At 40.7% G+C, this 15571-nt stretch overlaps 1 protein-coding gene across 6 annotated transcripts in view; it reads left to right on the top strand.

Moving 5' to 3' along the window:
- The first annotated feature begins 357 nt into the window (after window positions 1-357).
- The window catches only part of RBM33 (RNA binding motif protein 33), a 99858-nt gene continuing 84644 nt past the window's right edge, over window positions 358-15571 (top strand). For 3 of the 6 annotated variants that reach the window (XM_014257406.2, XM_014257405.2, XM_014257404.2), the window contains exons 1-2: window positions 358-554; window positions 11219-11297. In XM_014257406.2, coding sequence (XP_014112881.1) covers window positions 527-554; window positions 11219-11297 — 107 coding nt within the window. In that variant the 5' untranslated portion in view covers window positions 358-526. Of the gene's footprint in view, window positions 555-10850; window positions 11000-11218; window positions 11298-15571 lie in introns of those variants that run through there. The other 3 variants (XM_014257409.2, XM_014257408.2, XM_088057435.1) reach the window with 3 other exon arrangements.

Here is a 15571-nt window from a genome sequence, read left to right as displayed (position 1 = left end):
CAAGAGATATCCACAAGCCCCACTCAGGGAGTCTCCCATTCCCGCTGTTTGTCCGGGCCAGGGACACCTGCTCGGAAGCTCGGCCGCTCCTCCCGCAGCCCGGACAGTGAACGCTGCCCGTGCCGTGCCCCGCCCCGGCCCGGCCCGGCCGCCATTCCGCCCTCACGGCACCCCCGCGCACGCGCGCCTCCCGCCGCGCACGCGCACCGCCCTCCCGCCCCCCGCACGCGCGGGCAGCGCCGGCGTGACCAACCAGCGGCGCGCGCCGCCCGCCCGCCCCCGCCGCGGAGGCGGGGCCGAGGCCCGCCGCCGCCGCAGGATGCGGCGCGGCGGCGACGTCGGTGGCGGCCGCCATGTTGTGCTAGTTTGTTGTTCTCCGGCGGCGGGAGCGGGGCCCGCTGGGCGCTGAATCCGAGCCCTTCCCGGCCCGTTGCCCGTGTCCTTCGCCGCGGCACCGGCACCCGCCGCTCCGGCGGGCGGCACCGCGGCGCTGCCGCGACCCGCCGCCTGGGCCGGGCGAAGAGCCATGGCTGCCGCGCTGGGAGGAGGCGCAGGTGGGGGCTCGGGGGCCGCGCCCGGGGAAGCGGGGCCTGCCCGGGGCGGAGGCGCCACCGCTGCTGCGGGCCTGGCCGGGACCGGCGCGGCCCGTGTGGTCGGGGCTGGGGGAGCGCGGATCGAGGGGATCAGGAGCTGCCCTGGCGCTGCAGATTCCCGGGAGCGCCTCTCCGGGTCCCGGGAGTCGGCGTCGTGCGGCCATGGGAGGTGTTGTGGCCCCTCGGCCGGGGCAGGGCCCGGAGGGACAGCGGCCTCGGCGCGGGTGGGGGGCCTTCGGGGGCATGGGTGTGTTTTATTGAAAGACATTCACAGAATCACAAGATCGCTTAGGTTGGAAAACATCTCTGAGACCATCCAGTCCAACCTATCACCGAACACCACCGTATCAACTAAAACGTGATACTAAGTGCCACGTGCAGTCTTTCCTTAAACACCTCTAGGATGGTGGGTATTTTTTTACATAGTTTTTACAGGCACACGTGTGTGACTTGAGTAACACGTGTCTAATGTGCGGTGTAGTTATAATTTATTTCATAGACTGTTCAGAAGTAGATCTCGCTTGAAAAGTGTGAAAATAAAGTCAGTGCTTTACTCCAAGACTCTCAGATGTTCGTTCCACTGTGCTTCTGCATGACTACGGGCACCTCGACACGCGGCATTTTACTAGCTCAAAACCCTCTGTGGTTTTGATTAAGCAGACTTTAAAATGAGAATATTTGGTTGGGTGATTAAAGGAAGTCTGTCAGGGCTCTCTCCGGAGTGTTTAGGGGAGATCTAGTTAAGAGGATATGTGTGTTTTTGTGCTTGCTTTCATTAGGACTAGCAGTTTTTGATAAAGGCGGATCAGAGTGGTCAAATGACCCACTTGTCCTTGTTTGTACAAAAGTTTTTGGTGATTTAGTCTTTGTAAGTTGTTGTCGAGGACGAGAGGGATGGCTGGTTCAGTAATCACTTAGCTGAGGGGGTCTGTGCTCTGTGGTTGGTTTGATGGGTAAGCAAGGCACATAAACATAATTACATTTTTATGGTAAGTATTGCCATACATAAATTCCCAAATTTAGGAGTTGAGTTTGGGAAGAAGGCTAGAAAGGACAGCACTACTGGTAAAATAGCGAATAGTTTAATATCTTGAGCATTGTTATAATAGTGTTAAATATACTGCAATATTTGAGTTACTTTTCAAAAATCTTTGTGCTAATTTCTGTGGTTCAGACTTGTGGTTCCACTTGTGATGTGGAAGTAAGGTTGCCATTCATGTCCTGGGTGGAAGTTTTAGTGGTATTATGAGGATAGAGTAATTTAAAGGAAGTGTCACTTTGGAAGCATTTTGGGTCTTGTGTTTAAAACTGCTTCAAGTGGAATGAATGTGCTTTCACAAACAAGGGTGTGTGCTGCAGCAGACAAACTTCAACAAAGTGGTGAAACTGCAATTTCAAAGCTGATTTTTGTTCTGGAGCTCATTTGTGTCCAAGGGTGAATTGGGATCCCTTTGTTCTAAGTGGGCACAAGCAGATGTTTGTTCAACATTCACACTGTGCTCATCAGTAAATAGTGGCCACTTAAATATGATCCCTGCCCCATATAGACAGTGTGTGTTCACTCTTGGTGATCATTATGCAGCACTTGCTGAATGGAGGAACCTACAGGTCACACATTTATGTCCATGTGACCACTCAGGGAAAAATCCTGGTTGAGGTTGTTAAATGCACTTCTAAAGCCCAGTCATGAAAGCCTACAACTTACAGAAATGGAATATGCAACTGTTTTTGGAAAGGGGCTGCTATCTAAAGTCAGTAGTGGTATCATGCAAAAGAAGCTCTGAGCTATAAGTGGTTTTGGTCATTTTAAGTTTTAACTGTAGAAACTAATGTTTGGGATTTAGTTTTTTAATTTTTGGGGTGTGGGAAAGACTTCAAAATACAGACATAACAGCACCTCACTGTTTTTTGTTTTTTGTTTTTTGTTTTTTTTTTTTAAAAAAGAAAAGGTTAATGATTAGTAAAATAGTACAAAATAGGTATTGGAAATACAAGTTGGTGTTAATTTGATGACATTGTAGCATAACAGCTGACAAAATTAGATAGTTTTGGTTTTGAGGATGCAGATTAAAGTTTAAGTCCTCTGTAAAGGTGTGTTGCAGGACTGAGAATGAAATGTGAAATGTCTGCCTTGGCTGAACATTTAAATGTATTTGATGGAAGGAAGGTAATTTGTCTGTTGGACAGCATGTATGGACTTCTTGGTCATTTATAATCTTTAAAGCTTTGGGGACATACTGGTATGATTCTTAAGAATAAAGCATTCACAATACTTTTGTTACCAGATGTGTTGGTGCAGCAAAGCTTTCTAAGGGTGAAGGTTAAGGCTCTTTTGGTGTTAGGTTTCACACACTAGAAAGTTTTCAAGTGATGGTTGGTGAGCTCTCTGGGAGTAATTCACAGTTGCATAATAGTTGGCAAATTCTTTAGCTAATCAGCCTGATTCAGCCTGATTCTAATTCTATAATGGCTGCATGTTGAAACATGAGAAGAGGGGGGTGTGCTAAGTGATGAGGGGACTTGAGGCCTCATAGTTGCTCATTGATAAGGCAATGGTTCCCAAACTTTGTTCCAATTTTACATACAAAAACAAAACCAGAGGAAACACTGAATATTGAGTAACATAATCTTAAAGGGTGAGTACAGACAGGATGGAGGCTTTCTCTTCACAAGGAGCCGTGTGGAGAAGACAAGGGACGATGGCTACAAATTGCACCAGGAGAGGCTTCACTTGCTACTGGAAAGACTTTTCAGGGAGGATAATCAGTCACTGAAAGAATTTCCTCAGAGCATGAGGGAACCTCTGTTACTGGAGGCTTTCAGGATATGTTTGGGTAGGATGATAGGTAAACTATCTCATCTAGGCTCCCTTTTTCCTGGGAGACCAGGTGGTGTTGGAGGAATCCTTCAAACCTGGACTATTATGTGATTTAATGATCATATAAGATAACAGCCATTTTGTATAGATGCTGATTTTTTTTCATGATATTTACTGCAGTCAGTGTGCAGCTTAATTTCAGTCTCATTTAGGGAGAGATGGTTACAGGGTAAACAAACCATGTCCAAAACAAAGTAAGGAGCGCCTTTTCATTGTCTACTATACTGCAGTAAGGGAAAATTATTGTGAATTTTCTTCCTTTCAGATTAGTTTACTTGTGATGAACATTAGTGGCCTAGAAGACTTTGGGTGGAGATGTCCTTGGGTTGTGAGTCATGACACGGGATGGAGTGGAGGAGGAGTTGGAGAGGGTCCCATTGACAACATGTGTCCCTTCCTGCTGGGAGTCCTGTACCTAGAGTATCAGAATGGGTGTTTCTTTACCTCTGGGGCTGTCCTGGGCTTCATGTCGTTTGAGCATGTATGAGGTTTGCTGTTGCACTCTCAGCAGTGCAAGGGCTTTAGAAGTCTCTTGTGAAGCAGTTGATACAAAGTGGAGAAAAGCTGATACTACTGGCACAGCACGTGTGGTACATTCTGTGTGTTGTGGGTCACTTTCCAAGGATGTAGCAGAAATTGTCTAGTGTTACAAATTCAGTTGAACTTACTGTGCTTCGGACTATTCAGCAGTGGCATCCAGGGGCTTCTTCATTTGTGCCTAGGTGGTGCACACACTAAAACTCCAAGTCTTAAAGGCCTATAGAGTTTACAGTTCATGAAATAATATGCTCAGGGGTGTACCAAGGACTAGTGCCCTTGTGTTATACTTAGTATTGTATTAAGAACTATGCCAAGAAACAGTGCTGCCTTAATGTGCTTGAGGCAGGGACATGTCCTTTAAACAGAGCAATTTTTAATCTCTCTGCTTTTTTGACAAATTTTCAGTCTTCTGAATGTTTTTTCTTTTCAGGTCATCTGAAAGAAACATAGTCTTAATATCAGTTGTTTTTACAAAAGTCAGGCCAAACTTTATTGTATCAAATATTAAACCTCAGATTTTAGGTCACATAGAATTTGTTGTCCAGAGTTTAGGATTTTGGCTGACATAGGATTGACCAAAAATCTCCAAGTTAGTGATGTGATTCCTCTGTTATGTTGTAATGCAGCCTCAGTTATAGTTAAAACTTCTGGTTACTGTGAAAGATGCTGAAGAGTTTATGGAGAGTTGCAGTTTCATCAGTGTCCAAATCCATTTGGGAACCAAGCTCATGTGGATTTCATTTAGACTCTCGGCCTTCCTTTGCTGTTCAGCATTTGTAAAACAAGGACTGTGGCACTTACAGTTTTCCAAGGCAAATATATTTTTTAGTTCCATCAGACTTTGAAAGTAATTATTTCTTTATTTTAAAATTATTATTTTTATTTTTTAATATTTAAATTTTTATTGTAAGTTGGTGCTGTTTGGTTTAGATGTAGGTTATTAATTAAATAGAAAAGGCCCTATTTCTTTCAAGCATTTATTAGAGAATTTCAGTTACAGGCAGCATTTAATTAGTTCTGATCTTGCATGTTGCTAGTGACTTGCTTTGCATGCAACCTCTGAAAAAAAGTTGGTTTTGAGGAGATAAAAAAGAATTTCTCTCCTGTAGAACTTACTTTTCTTTGCTTTTTTTCTTTTTTTTAGGAGGCTAAACTGTCTATAGTAATGTTTTGGAAACAAAACATGAAATACTCTAATTGGGGAATGTGTTAGGCAATTGTTAGTCTATTATAAATACTTAGTCACCAGGTACTTAAGGCTTCTATGAGTAATTGTTTACCAGTATCAAGGCTGCCTGATGTCTGTTCCTGAACACATAAACTAAACTGAGTGTGGTGTATTTGTCCAATGTGGTAGTAAGACTGAATGTGATTTTTGGGATGGTGTAGAAAGGTTAATTTTTTTTGTAGTAAGTGGGACTGGATTTGTTGTGGGCTTTGTGAAGTGCTGTGTTTATTGCACAGACTTGGATTCAGAAATTCTTGTTGACCTCGTGGGTTTTTCCCTGCCAGATGCTATCAGGATTCGTTACCAGAAGTTTTTGTTCAGCTGGTGTTAATAATACAGTTAGATTGCCAGCCTGTGCTACTGGCACAGACATTCCTCATGAAACCTGTTATTTTGTATTGCGTAGCAAGAGATACCAAAATCCAGTTCACTGTTAAGCTGTGTTTACATGGTGTACTCAAGTGCTGAAAATCAAGTTTTTACCATTCTTTTGTGTTGTGTAACCTTTAGCAATGAAATATGATGAAAAATATTTTGTAGAAATATGCTATTACATAAAGGCAATCTGGTAAAATGTTTTTAATCTGGAGTCTTGCTCCTGAAATGCTGTCAAGTTGTCATGTTTAGTGTATTGAATGGGATAGAGCAAGATGGACTTGTTACATTCAGTAATATTTGAACAGTAGAGAAATAGTAGTTTTTTCATGTGGTAAATTACTTTTTCCCCTCTAATTTTTTGTTCTTTTTTTCTTTTACTAGCTCCCTTACCTATCATAGAATCATATTTGGTTTATTTTTATTTTGCCCCAAAGCAGTGAGGTTTAGTTAGCATTGAAGGTTTAGTTACTTTCACTGAAATACCTGTTGGGTAAAGAGTATAGGACTTTTTTATCCACTGAACTGTAGGATCATTGTAGCATCTCCATCTTGTTTTGGATAATGAGAAGTCTTCAGTGCCATTTCAGTGCTTAAAACTGCAATAATCTTTATGTTCTTGAAAGTGTACTGCTGAAACAAACCAGAGCACAGAATTTTGAACTGTTAAGGTTTGTGAGACAGCACCTGGTTAGCGTTCCAGAAAGCTTTCAGGTGTAGGTCTAGGAGAACTGAAAATGCAATCATAAAATGTTTTCCTTACTCCAGAAATCTTGGCCATGTCACTGCAGTAAAATACTCCATCGTAGCAACAGTTGCTATGTGTGACTACCTTTTTAGGCTGTTAGTACCATTTTAAGATGTTAAGAGCTCTGCAGTGTTCTGCTGATTCACCTCCTACGCTTGTGAGACTTGACCGTGCAGTTTAAGACCTCCATTTTACACAGAAAAATTAATGAGGATTTTATTGAAGGAGTGTCCACAAAGTTAGAAACTGCCATCAGCACAGCCAGAGAAGAAATGAGGCTTGTATTTTGTGGATTTCTGGTGTGGATAATCTGTTGTCATTGAACAGGAGAAAAGATACCAGTTTTGGCCATGTATCATAAAACCAGAACGTAAGCTGTATGGAGCAATCAGTGCTGGTGCTGCAGCAGGGTAAATATAAATAAAATAGGAACCTTTTAGTGTGGGGCCCAAGTATGTTTGTGTTCATTCTGCTTCACAGCTGGCCAGAACCTTGCACAGCAGGCTGGTCTAACAAACCAGCCAGTGTTAGTCCTTCTCTGCAGCATCCTGAAACTTCCCTGCCACTTGGATCACAGTGGTTTTCATAGAACTGCAGTAGGAAGAGCCAAGTGGTGGATTGATTTGGTTTTTCCCTCTACAACTGGTTGGTTCTGCTTCCTTATTCAGTTAATGCTTTTTGGGGTTTGATTAATCTCCTTTGGTATGCTGTGGGGCTTCTTTTTGTTTTACTTACTAGTTTTGCCTGGAAGTTAGAGGGAGGTTAGTGTGTTTAGAGATCACCTGTCAGCATCTTCCAGTTGGTACCCAGCTGATGCACAAGCATCATCTTTGTGAGCTTTGCTTTGGATGCCTGGAATTCTGAGGAGGAGCTGTGGCCAGCGCCTGGCGTGTCTTAGCAACAGTTGCTGTGTACAGCTGCACCAACACTACTGGAGGAGATGCAGAACTTCTTCCCTGCCATAGACATTTTAGTGCTTTAAAAGCTTACGTTCATGGATTCTAACCATCCATTTGTTTTTCCTACTATTTTTCACACAGTAATCCTGAGAATTATTTTTAAAAAAAAATTAAACTTTGGCTGTTGCTCTCATTGATTGTGTACTCTGCTGGTGCTGGGTGGTTTTATTTCTGTACAAGTTAATGTTTTGCAGGCATTTAACCACCCATGACCCAAACATTGACTTACAAGTTTCTCAAGGAGAAGCAGCTATAAGTGGTACATTGATTGTTATTTACTGGTATTTTGCAATGTTATTGCCTAGACAGCTCAAAGAAAAATAAAAGCCTGTGTGGTTTAAGAAATGGAGAGAAAATGATGCTTCATGAGGTCTGTTAGATATCATATCACATTGCAGGTGCAAGGCCTGAGTCCATTTCATGGCTGCTGTCTCAAAAATAAAGCTGGCACAGAATGCTGTTTGTAGATGCGTGACTGTTGTGACCTCCTTTTCTAAAGGAAAGCTACAACCTGCTCTGGGCTCTGACAGGCCTTAATGTCAAAATGGCATAATTTGTAATGCTCATTGTCAGTGTCAGCTGTCACAGAATAAATAAGCATAAAAAAGAAAAGCTGTCTCCTTCTGTCCTGGAGATCTTTATATCATGTGTGTTTAGATGGGGAGAGGAGAGATGAGAGCAGGGAGGTGAAAAGGACATGTGAAGCAGTTCTTGAAAGCTGTGGTCACTAGAGGCAAATGGACCAGTCATTTTTGAGGTTTTTTTGTGTCCTGCTCAGGAGGGCAATGGAGGAAAAGACCTTTGCTGGATGTAATTCAGCTTTGAATTTTGGTAGAAGTTGCTCATAAATAAGGAATAGCATGTGAGAATTTTGTAGGGGCTGGAAGAGCTGGAGGGTGGAGTTTTGTGTTGTTGGGTGAGTGGTGACAGTGCAGGTCCACACTAGAAATGTGCCAGGAACTTGGACCATCCTTTGCTATAGTTCCTTCACTAGCAGCAGTAATAGGTTGAAACATTTTTGTGGCTGTGAAACTTTGATATTTGGATTGGAAAAGTTAACTGCGAGTTGTATCAAAAAGTGTTTCACTGTGATGTGGAGAGAAGATAGTTTTGGTGTATAATTTTGTGTTGTCTAGATTTAAACCTGGCTGATATGAAGGTCCATCTCTGGAAGGATTGTGTGCTAAGAGCTCAGATTTTCAAGTGCTCTTGGTTTATAATACAACTCTAGTGCTAAATGGGTGCCTGGCATGAAAAAACGTATCTTGTAAGCAGCCATATCTTAAAAAGAATTTACTGTCTTCCTGATGGTGGTCATTATCTTGAGCTGTGTTAGGCAATATGTGGACACTTGTTATTTGGGTTACTGCCAAACCAGCTGTTTTACCTTAAAAAAGAATCTTTGGTTGTGGTGGTGGTGGTTACATCAAGTCAGTGGATTACTGTAATCCAGCTGTAAGAACAGCGTCAGTGCAGGATATTTGTGCCCTTAAAATGTCCGTGCAGTAAGACAGTCACTGGAGCGTGGTTTTGAATGACCATAAAGAGAGCAATCTGGCCCTTTTTTTTCCCCCCAGAGACCACAGAATTAGTTACTTTAGTCTTAAAGAGGAAGATGGAAAATACTTGTGTATTTGTTTGGCTTTCCTCTCTGAGTAAAAGAGGAATTGGAATAGGAGGTTGCAATATGTAGATGTTTGAGCAGAAAAATGTAAAACAACTGTTTTCAATGGTTTTAGCTCATGTAAATCAGTTAAAATAGAAAATATTAATTAAAATGCAGACATATCTGTTGATAGTAAAGGGGAGAACCTTATCAAGGTGAATTATTTCAACCTACTGTTTTAAAATGATTGTCATAGTTGTCTCATGTTGCATCATAATTCATACTGAGTACTTTTTCTTCCATAGATATTTATGATTAAAATTTCTGGTTTGAGTGTTCTTAATATAGTGATGTTGCAAGATCTAGATTTTTTCTTCTTAATCTTTTTACCTTCTTTTAAACTTTGGTCAGAGACTAACTGATATTTTGATAAGATGAAGTGAGAAGTGAATAGGTTTGTCATTGCATGTGGGAAATATTCATTTAAGGATACTGGGCTGAGTTTAAAGAGCTGAAGACAGATTTGGCTTTGAAGGTTTATTACAAAAAACCCAGTTGAATAAGACAGTTGTTCCTTGGCAGTGTACTTGGTCAAAGAGTTGAATGCAAATAGGCTCAGGAGGGTGAGTGGATTTATGGCATCTTAGTGATCCCAGTTCAGTGTCAAACTGCAAGGGCTGGATTGCTTGACCTTGTGTATTTTGCAGACTATTTAACTGCAGCAGGTTTCCCTCTGTGTTGAGCATAAATTTTATTTGTCCACGTGTTTGATTCTTACTGAAGCTGTTAAAATGTGTGAAAAGAGAGTGAATCCAGGTGTGCATTCTCTGTTGGGCTGTAGTCAGAGGAGAGTGGAGGTTGAGGGTATGTGCTTCTAGTTTCCAGGTGACCAGACATGATGTCTGAACAGAGCAAATGACCTTTGCCTATTCTTGCAGAGAAATGGAAGTTTTTATATTTTTAAATTAGCAAAATTTGTCATTTGCAAACTAAGCTATGCAAGAGGAAGTGGTGTGCTAAATTACGGTATTTCTTGAGAGAAATATGGAGCAGCAGTTGTTTCTTGGAAGGCAAATGCATGTTTAGGTACAGAGTGTAATCTGCTTCAGTGACTTCTGGTGGTTTTACTGCCCCAGTTGAGATGATTGATGGTCCTTCCACCTGACTTCTCTCTTCTGTGTTGCGTTGCTGGTGCTGACCTGCCCTGTGCAGACCTGACATATACTCCTGTTTTCAAAGTGCCTGTGCAGGCTCAGCGTTAGTGGATGAACTTGTGGCCTCCAAGGCAAGCAAAGATTTGGCAGATGATGTTACTATCACTTCCACTGCACCTGGTTTCATGCATTTCTGGGGAGCTGGTGCTTCTGCAAGGACCTTCATTGGCAGAATTTGCCAGTGATTTAGCTCATGCTCTGTTTTCCTTGGGTGATCCTTCTTGCAACAGTGAGAATTGGCAAAGCTGTGTAGTACATTCAGGGTTTTTTTTATTGTTGAAATATGGAGATGTCAGTTGATAGTGGCTGACCATCAGCCAGAAGTGTGCCCAGGTGGCCAAAAAGGCCATTTTGGTTTGTGTGTGTGGCCAGCAGGACAAAGGCTGTGGTCGCCTCTTTCTACTTGGTACTGGTGAGGCCCCACCTTAAATCGTGTGTTCAGCTTTGGGCCTCTCACTGCAAGAAAGACACTGAGGTGCTGGAGTGTGTCCAAAGAAGGGCAGGAGTCTGGAGCATGGGTCTGACCAGGAGCAGCTGAGGGAGCTGAGGGGGTCAGCCTGGAGAAAAGGAGGCTCAGGAGGACCTTATCACTCTCTATAACCATCTGAGAGGAGGTTGTAGCCAGGTGGGTCTGTCTCCTCCCCCAGGTAATAAGGGACAGGATGAGAAGAAAGGGCCTCAAGTTGTGCCAAGGGAGGTTTAGCTTGGATGTTTAAAAGGATTGGAAAGCTTTGGAGCAGGCTTCCCAGGGAATTGAAGTTATCATCCCTGGAAAGGTTCAAAAAATGTGGATATAGCACTTGAGGACATGGTTTAATGGTGAACGTGGTGGTGGAGCTCAGATGACGGTTGAAATTGGTAATCCTACAAGTATTTTCCAACCTTAATGATTCTTTAATTCAATGCTGGTGTTAATCTGTTTTCTTCATGTTAATTAAAAAATAGAAAAGGTATTTTTGCATCTTCTAAACAGCATGCACACCTCCACACTCACCCAGAAAATCCCATCTGTGTGGTTGCTTTGGCAACCTTTCATTTCTGTAAGAATTACTTAATGTAGTCACCTTTTTTTTACAGATGATGACTTTGATCAGTTTGATAAGCCTGGTGCAGAAAGGTCTTGGAGAAGAAGAGCTGGAGATGACGACTGGGACAGGTAGGTTGAATATTTTCATGTTCAATTTCTGTATGCTGAATTGCATTGTTCTGTTTTCCCATTCAGGCATTTTGTACTCTAACATTTAGAGCAGTGCACATTTAAATTCTAATGAAGATGTTGGTTGTTTTGCATGTGTCAGCCAATGCTAGATCGTGCCAAACATGTACTTGCCTTGAGGAATATAGAGCATTGTGAAGAGATGCCATTTAAAATTGGATAAATGCAAAGTATTTGTGGTGTGTAATTTTGCAATTAATGTTTTGGTTTTGCTTTTAAATATTTAGTAGACCTAGGTGGTTTAAATAGAATTTTCTAGTTCTTGAATTTTCCCAACTTAATTTTTAAAATATTTTTTACTTTAACTTGATGTTTAAATTATTATCCTCAGAGTTCTAGTTCAGTTTTAAATTGGGGAAGAGGAGGAGAGCTTAGGCATGGGCTTCTTCCACAGTATGAGTGTTTTTAAAGATTTAGAGATGTGTGTGTTGTGGGTTATTTTGAGGGAGAATGTGTGTTCTTTTATTAGACAGGAATCAAGCTGCTAGCTACACTGGTCTACTCTTTCTGGGAGAAAACTTTTCACTTATATCTGTTATTTTTCTGTGATTTTTTTTTTTTTTAGTAATAGACTTGTTCAGATTTTGCCAGTGGTTTTCACTTGAAAATGGAGAAAAAAATATTCCAAGTAGATTCCTGTCTTCTCTAATAATTACTCAAGTGATTGTAGTAAACAAATTTCACTGCAAGTAGTTTTCCACTGAGCTGAGCCCTTGGAGTAAATCAAGTGCTCTACATTTATTGTCATTCCAGAGGCATTAGTTTCCTCTTCCTTGGTTTTCTGCTAGGTTAAGTGGGTAGTTTTCATTGCTGCAGGGGGTGAGTATGTGACTGAGGAGTTTGGACAGTAGCTCTGGTGTATATACAGGGTGTTGGGCTGTTTGCTGGTGAGCTGTGTCTGCTCTCTGTCAGGCCAGTATGGCTGTTAGAGGCTTGGATGCGCAAGTGTACTAAGGAACTGCTCTGGTTGGAGTGTGATTTAAAGTAACTTGCTCAGGCTGGGTCACTGCTGTGCTGCTTTGGGTCCCCAGGATTGGTTATTCAGAAACCTTAAAATCAGTATTACAGGCTGAATGTTTTGTATGAGACTATTTTCTGAACTTTTGGCCTTTGTTGCATGAATGGGTGGGCTCTTAGCTGCTAACTGGTCACATTTGGGTTTAGCTGCCCTACTCATCACCTGAGAAAATTTGGAAGAGTCAAACAGCTGTTGCATCAGAAGTTGGAAGCCTTTACCCAGTGGTAAACTCCTTGTGCAAAGCTGGTTCTAATAGGGCTTGACAGTAGTTTTAGAGTATTTTCACCAAGCTGAGACTTTGAAGAATACAAGACGTAGTTTCGAAAATCATTTTAATTTGTGTTTATTATTAACTGTATTTGATTAAAGAGACGTGATCAATAACTCAATAGTGAAATTGTCAGGGAAGTGGTTTCAGATGCAGACCAGAAGATTCATCTTGCTGATAATTTCAGAAATTTTATTTTAAAACTGTATCTAATAACTTGCATGTGTTAGAATATTTGTTGGTTGATATTATTCTCTTCAAATTGCGAAGCTGTCTTTTTAAGTGGTGTGTTCTCTGGGTGTCTTGGCAGTTACAAATGCTGTACATGGATATGTTGCTTAATGTGATTGTTTGGGGTTTTACCTGCTGGCCTAATTCAGTATGGGACATAATTTCTTGAAGATGGAAAAAAGGCTGGATGAACACAGTAGTCTCTGTGTTTTAATCCTTTATGCTTTGTTTTCAACTGAAGCATCATCGGATTGGGGGAGAGATGGACTTCTGTTTGTTACACATCTTGATCAACCATCACCTCTTACTGTGTTGTTACTTGACTGAGTCCCATCCCCAGTCACTTAAATAATTATGAATTTTCAGATCTCCATCCTTTCTCAAACTCTGGAGTGTGTTAACTGAGAGTCAGAAGGCCCTAGTTATTTGGGAGTACAAATGTAACCTTGTTCTTGGAGAATTTTTCCCATTTTTTACAAGTTATTTTCCTGAAATACTTGTCCTTGCTACTGCTCGTGTTTAATGAGGTATGTTTATGAAATTGGAGACTTAGGAGGGTCAGTCTGATGTCTTTATCATGTTAATTTGTATGTTTATCTCATTAAGGAGCCCAAAGCTTTCATTTGGGTAAAACCTACATTTCTGGTGTAGAGAGCACATTTCTGGTGCTCTCCTTCAAGATGATAGGGTGGATTTAGTAGCTGATTTTTGCTGAAATTCACTTGTTCAGATTATTCTTTCAGATTACTGATTTCTCTATGGTGGTTGAAAACTTCCCACTTTTTGTCTGCTTTTTTTTGGAGGTCGTTTTTTTGTATGTTTTTGGGGTTTTTTTTTCTTATTTGAGAAAGCAAATTTATTCAGTGAGGAAAATGTTGGACATTGGGAGTTGAGGAAGGGGAGGATAATCTGTCTCTTGTGAGAGCAGCATACCCAAAATTATCTTAACCCAAAATTTCCTAGTATTGTGGTTTTGGTAAAAGTTTTGTGTCTTGATGATAGCAAGGGTGAGGTGCCTTTGGAACTAGTTATTCCAGTTTAATTTCTTTTATGTGGATGTGTGATATCAAATTGCAACCGTTTATTTTTGTCTATTTCTCTCAGCTAGTCTAAGATCTGTTAGAGTCTGGGGATTTTCTGTTTGTTTTCTTGGTGATTGTTTTGTTTGTTTGCTTTGTTCTTTAATGGTAAGATATAGTCCTTGTGGTCCCTCTTTTTCCTAAAGACAACTTCAGATTTGGCTGCTTTAAAGGAATTTGAGATAGTTCCACTTTACTGTGCAGGCTTTTCGCTGTTACTTTGTTTATTAAAAAAGTTACTCATGGTCATTTTTCTTCTAATTTATGAATGAAAATACTGAATAACATTGAATATTTTAATAGGTTTTGAAGGGCACTGTTTGAGCTACTTTTTGCCTCTGATACGAACTTCGTTTATATCCTAGTGTTAATTTTTTTCACTGTCACACAATAGGCCAGAGTTTCTGAAAATCTAGAATGTGTTTGCAGTTAATTCTAGAGATCAAATGTTAATTTTCTTCTAAATAATCCATCAAGGATGCTCTTTATTAATGTGATAAATAGGTCTAGGTATGTTTAGATAAATTAATTTAATCTTTCATTTTCTTTTAGATTCCTTTCCTTAATCTGAATCTCTTGCTACCTGAACTTGGTTTTTGTCTTTGAATGATGCTGTAACATATGCTCTTGCCATCTCCTGGAATTTCTCTAGTGCAGTTTTACTAAAACCTGTTAATGGTGGATAACAGTGCTGGGAGATACTTTCAAACATTTTAGTGCATTTGTCAGATTATTGGCAGTTGAAAATATTAGTGATTTTTTTTTTTTAGAGACAAAATTGAAGTAGGGAAATTCTTCTGCAACTATTTCTGTTTAATAGTTTCCTGTCTCTGAAAGAAAAGGCTGACATTCTAGTCAGTTTGCTCTTTGGAATGTGTGATATCTTATCTCCCAGTTTTTGTTTAATATTACATTGAGCACAAAACAATTATTTGTTAATGTTCAGTCATTCCTGGAACTATTTGTGATCAGTAACAGTGGATAAGTTCTGTATACTGATGATAATGCCCTATTTAGGGCTTTTTGGTGTATTATTTGTTCTTTCCTAGCCCACAGGATTTTTACAACCCTCACTCCCCCTTCCCTCCTATCTATCCTTATCTGTACAGTAATTGGCTCTGAAAGAGATCGATCCATCTGCAAAAACAACTGATTTATGTTTTGGGATTGCCTTGTCATTTTCAAGTATTTACCATGTAGTCATGAGGAACTCCTACACCAATTCCTTTCCAGTTCATATAGGCTGTTCTCACTTGGGATGATTTGATTTTTATGTACTAAGTAAGGCATGGTGCTTTTTGGTTTTCTTTGTTTTTTTAAGGTGTGCAGATAGAAATAGTCTCAAAGTACAGCTAATATTTCAAATCACTGGCATTTTTTTTAGTATTGATATGCATATTCTAATACGTGCTTTTGTAGGTAACAAGTGTTTATTATAGAAGGGAAATCTGGTCATCCCTGTCACTGGATAATTCCTTCACTGAAGGAAGAATGAAATTAAGCAGTTTTTCTAAAGTTTAGCTCTCCTAGAAAGTAATTCCTTGTATTGAATCATTTTTATGGGGAAGCTGCACTGTGATGGCAGAAGTGTTGTAAGCCAATATTTCTGTACTCCCTG

This window comes from Pseudopodoces humilis, chromosome 1, assembly GCF_049639895.1.
Source record: "Pseudopodoces humilis isolate 2021_Gansu_Grassland_sample_001 chromosome 1, ASM4963989v1, whole genome shotgun sequence".
Taxonomy (NCBI): domain Eukaryota; kingdom Metazoa; phylum Chordata; class Aves; order Passeriformes; family Paridae; genus Pseudopodoces; species Pseudopodoces humilis.
The sequence above is the reverse complement of the archived record's forward strand: the minus strand, read 5'-3'. Positions and strand labels throughout refer to the sequence as shown.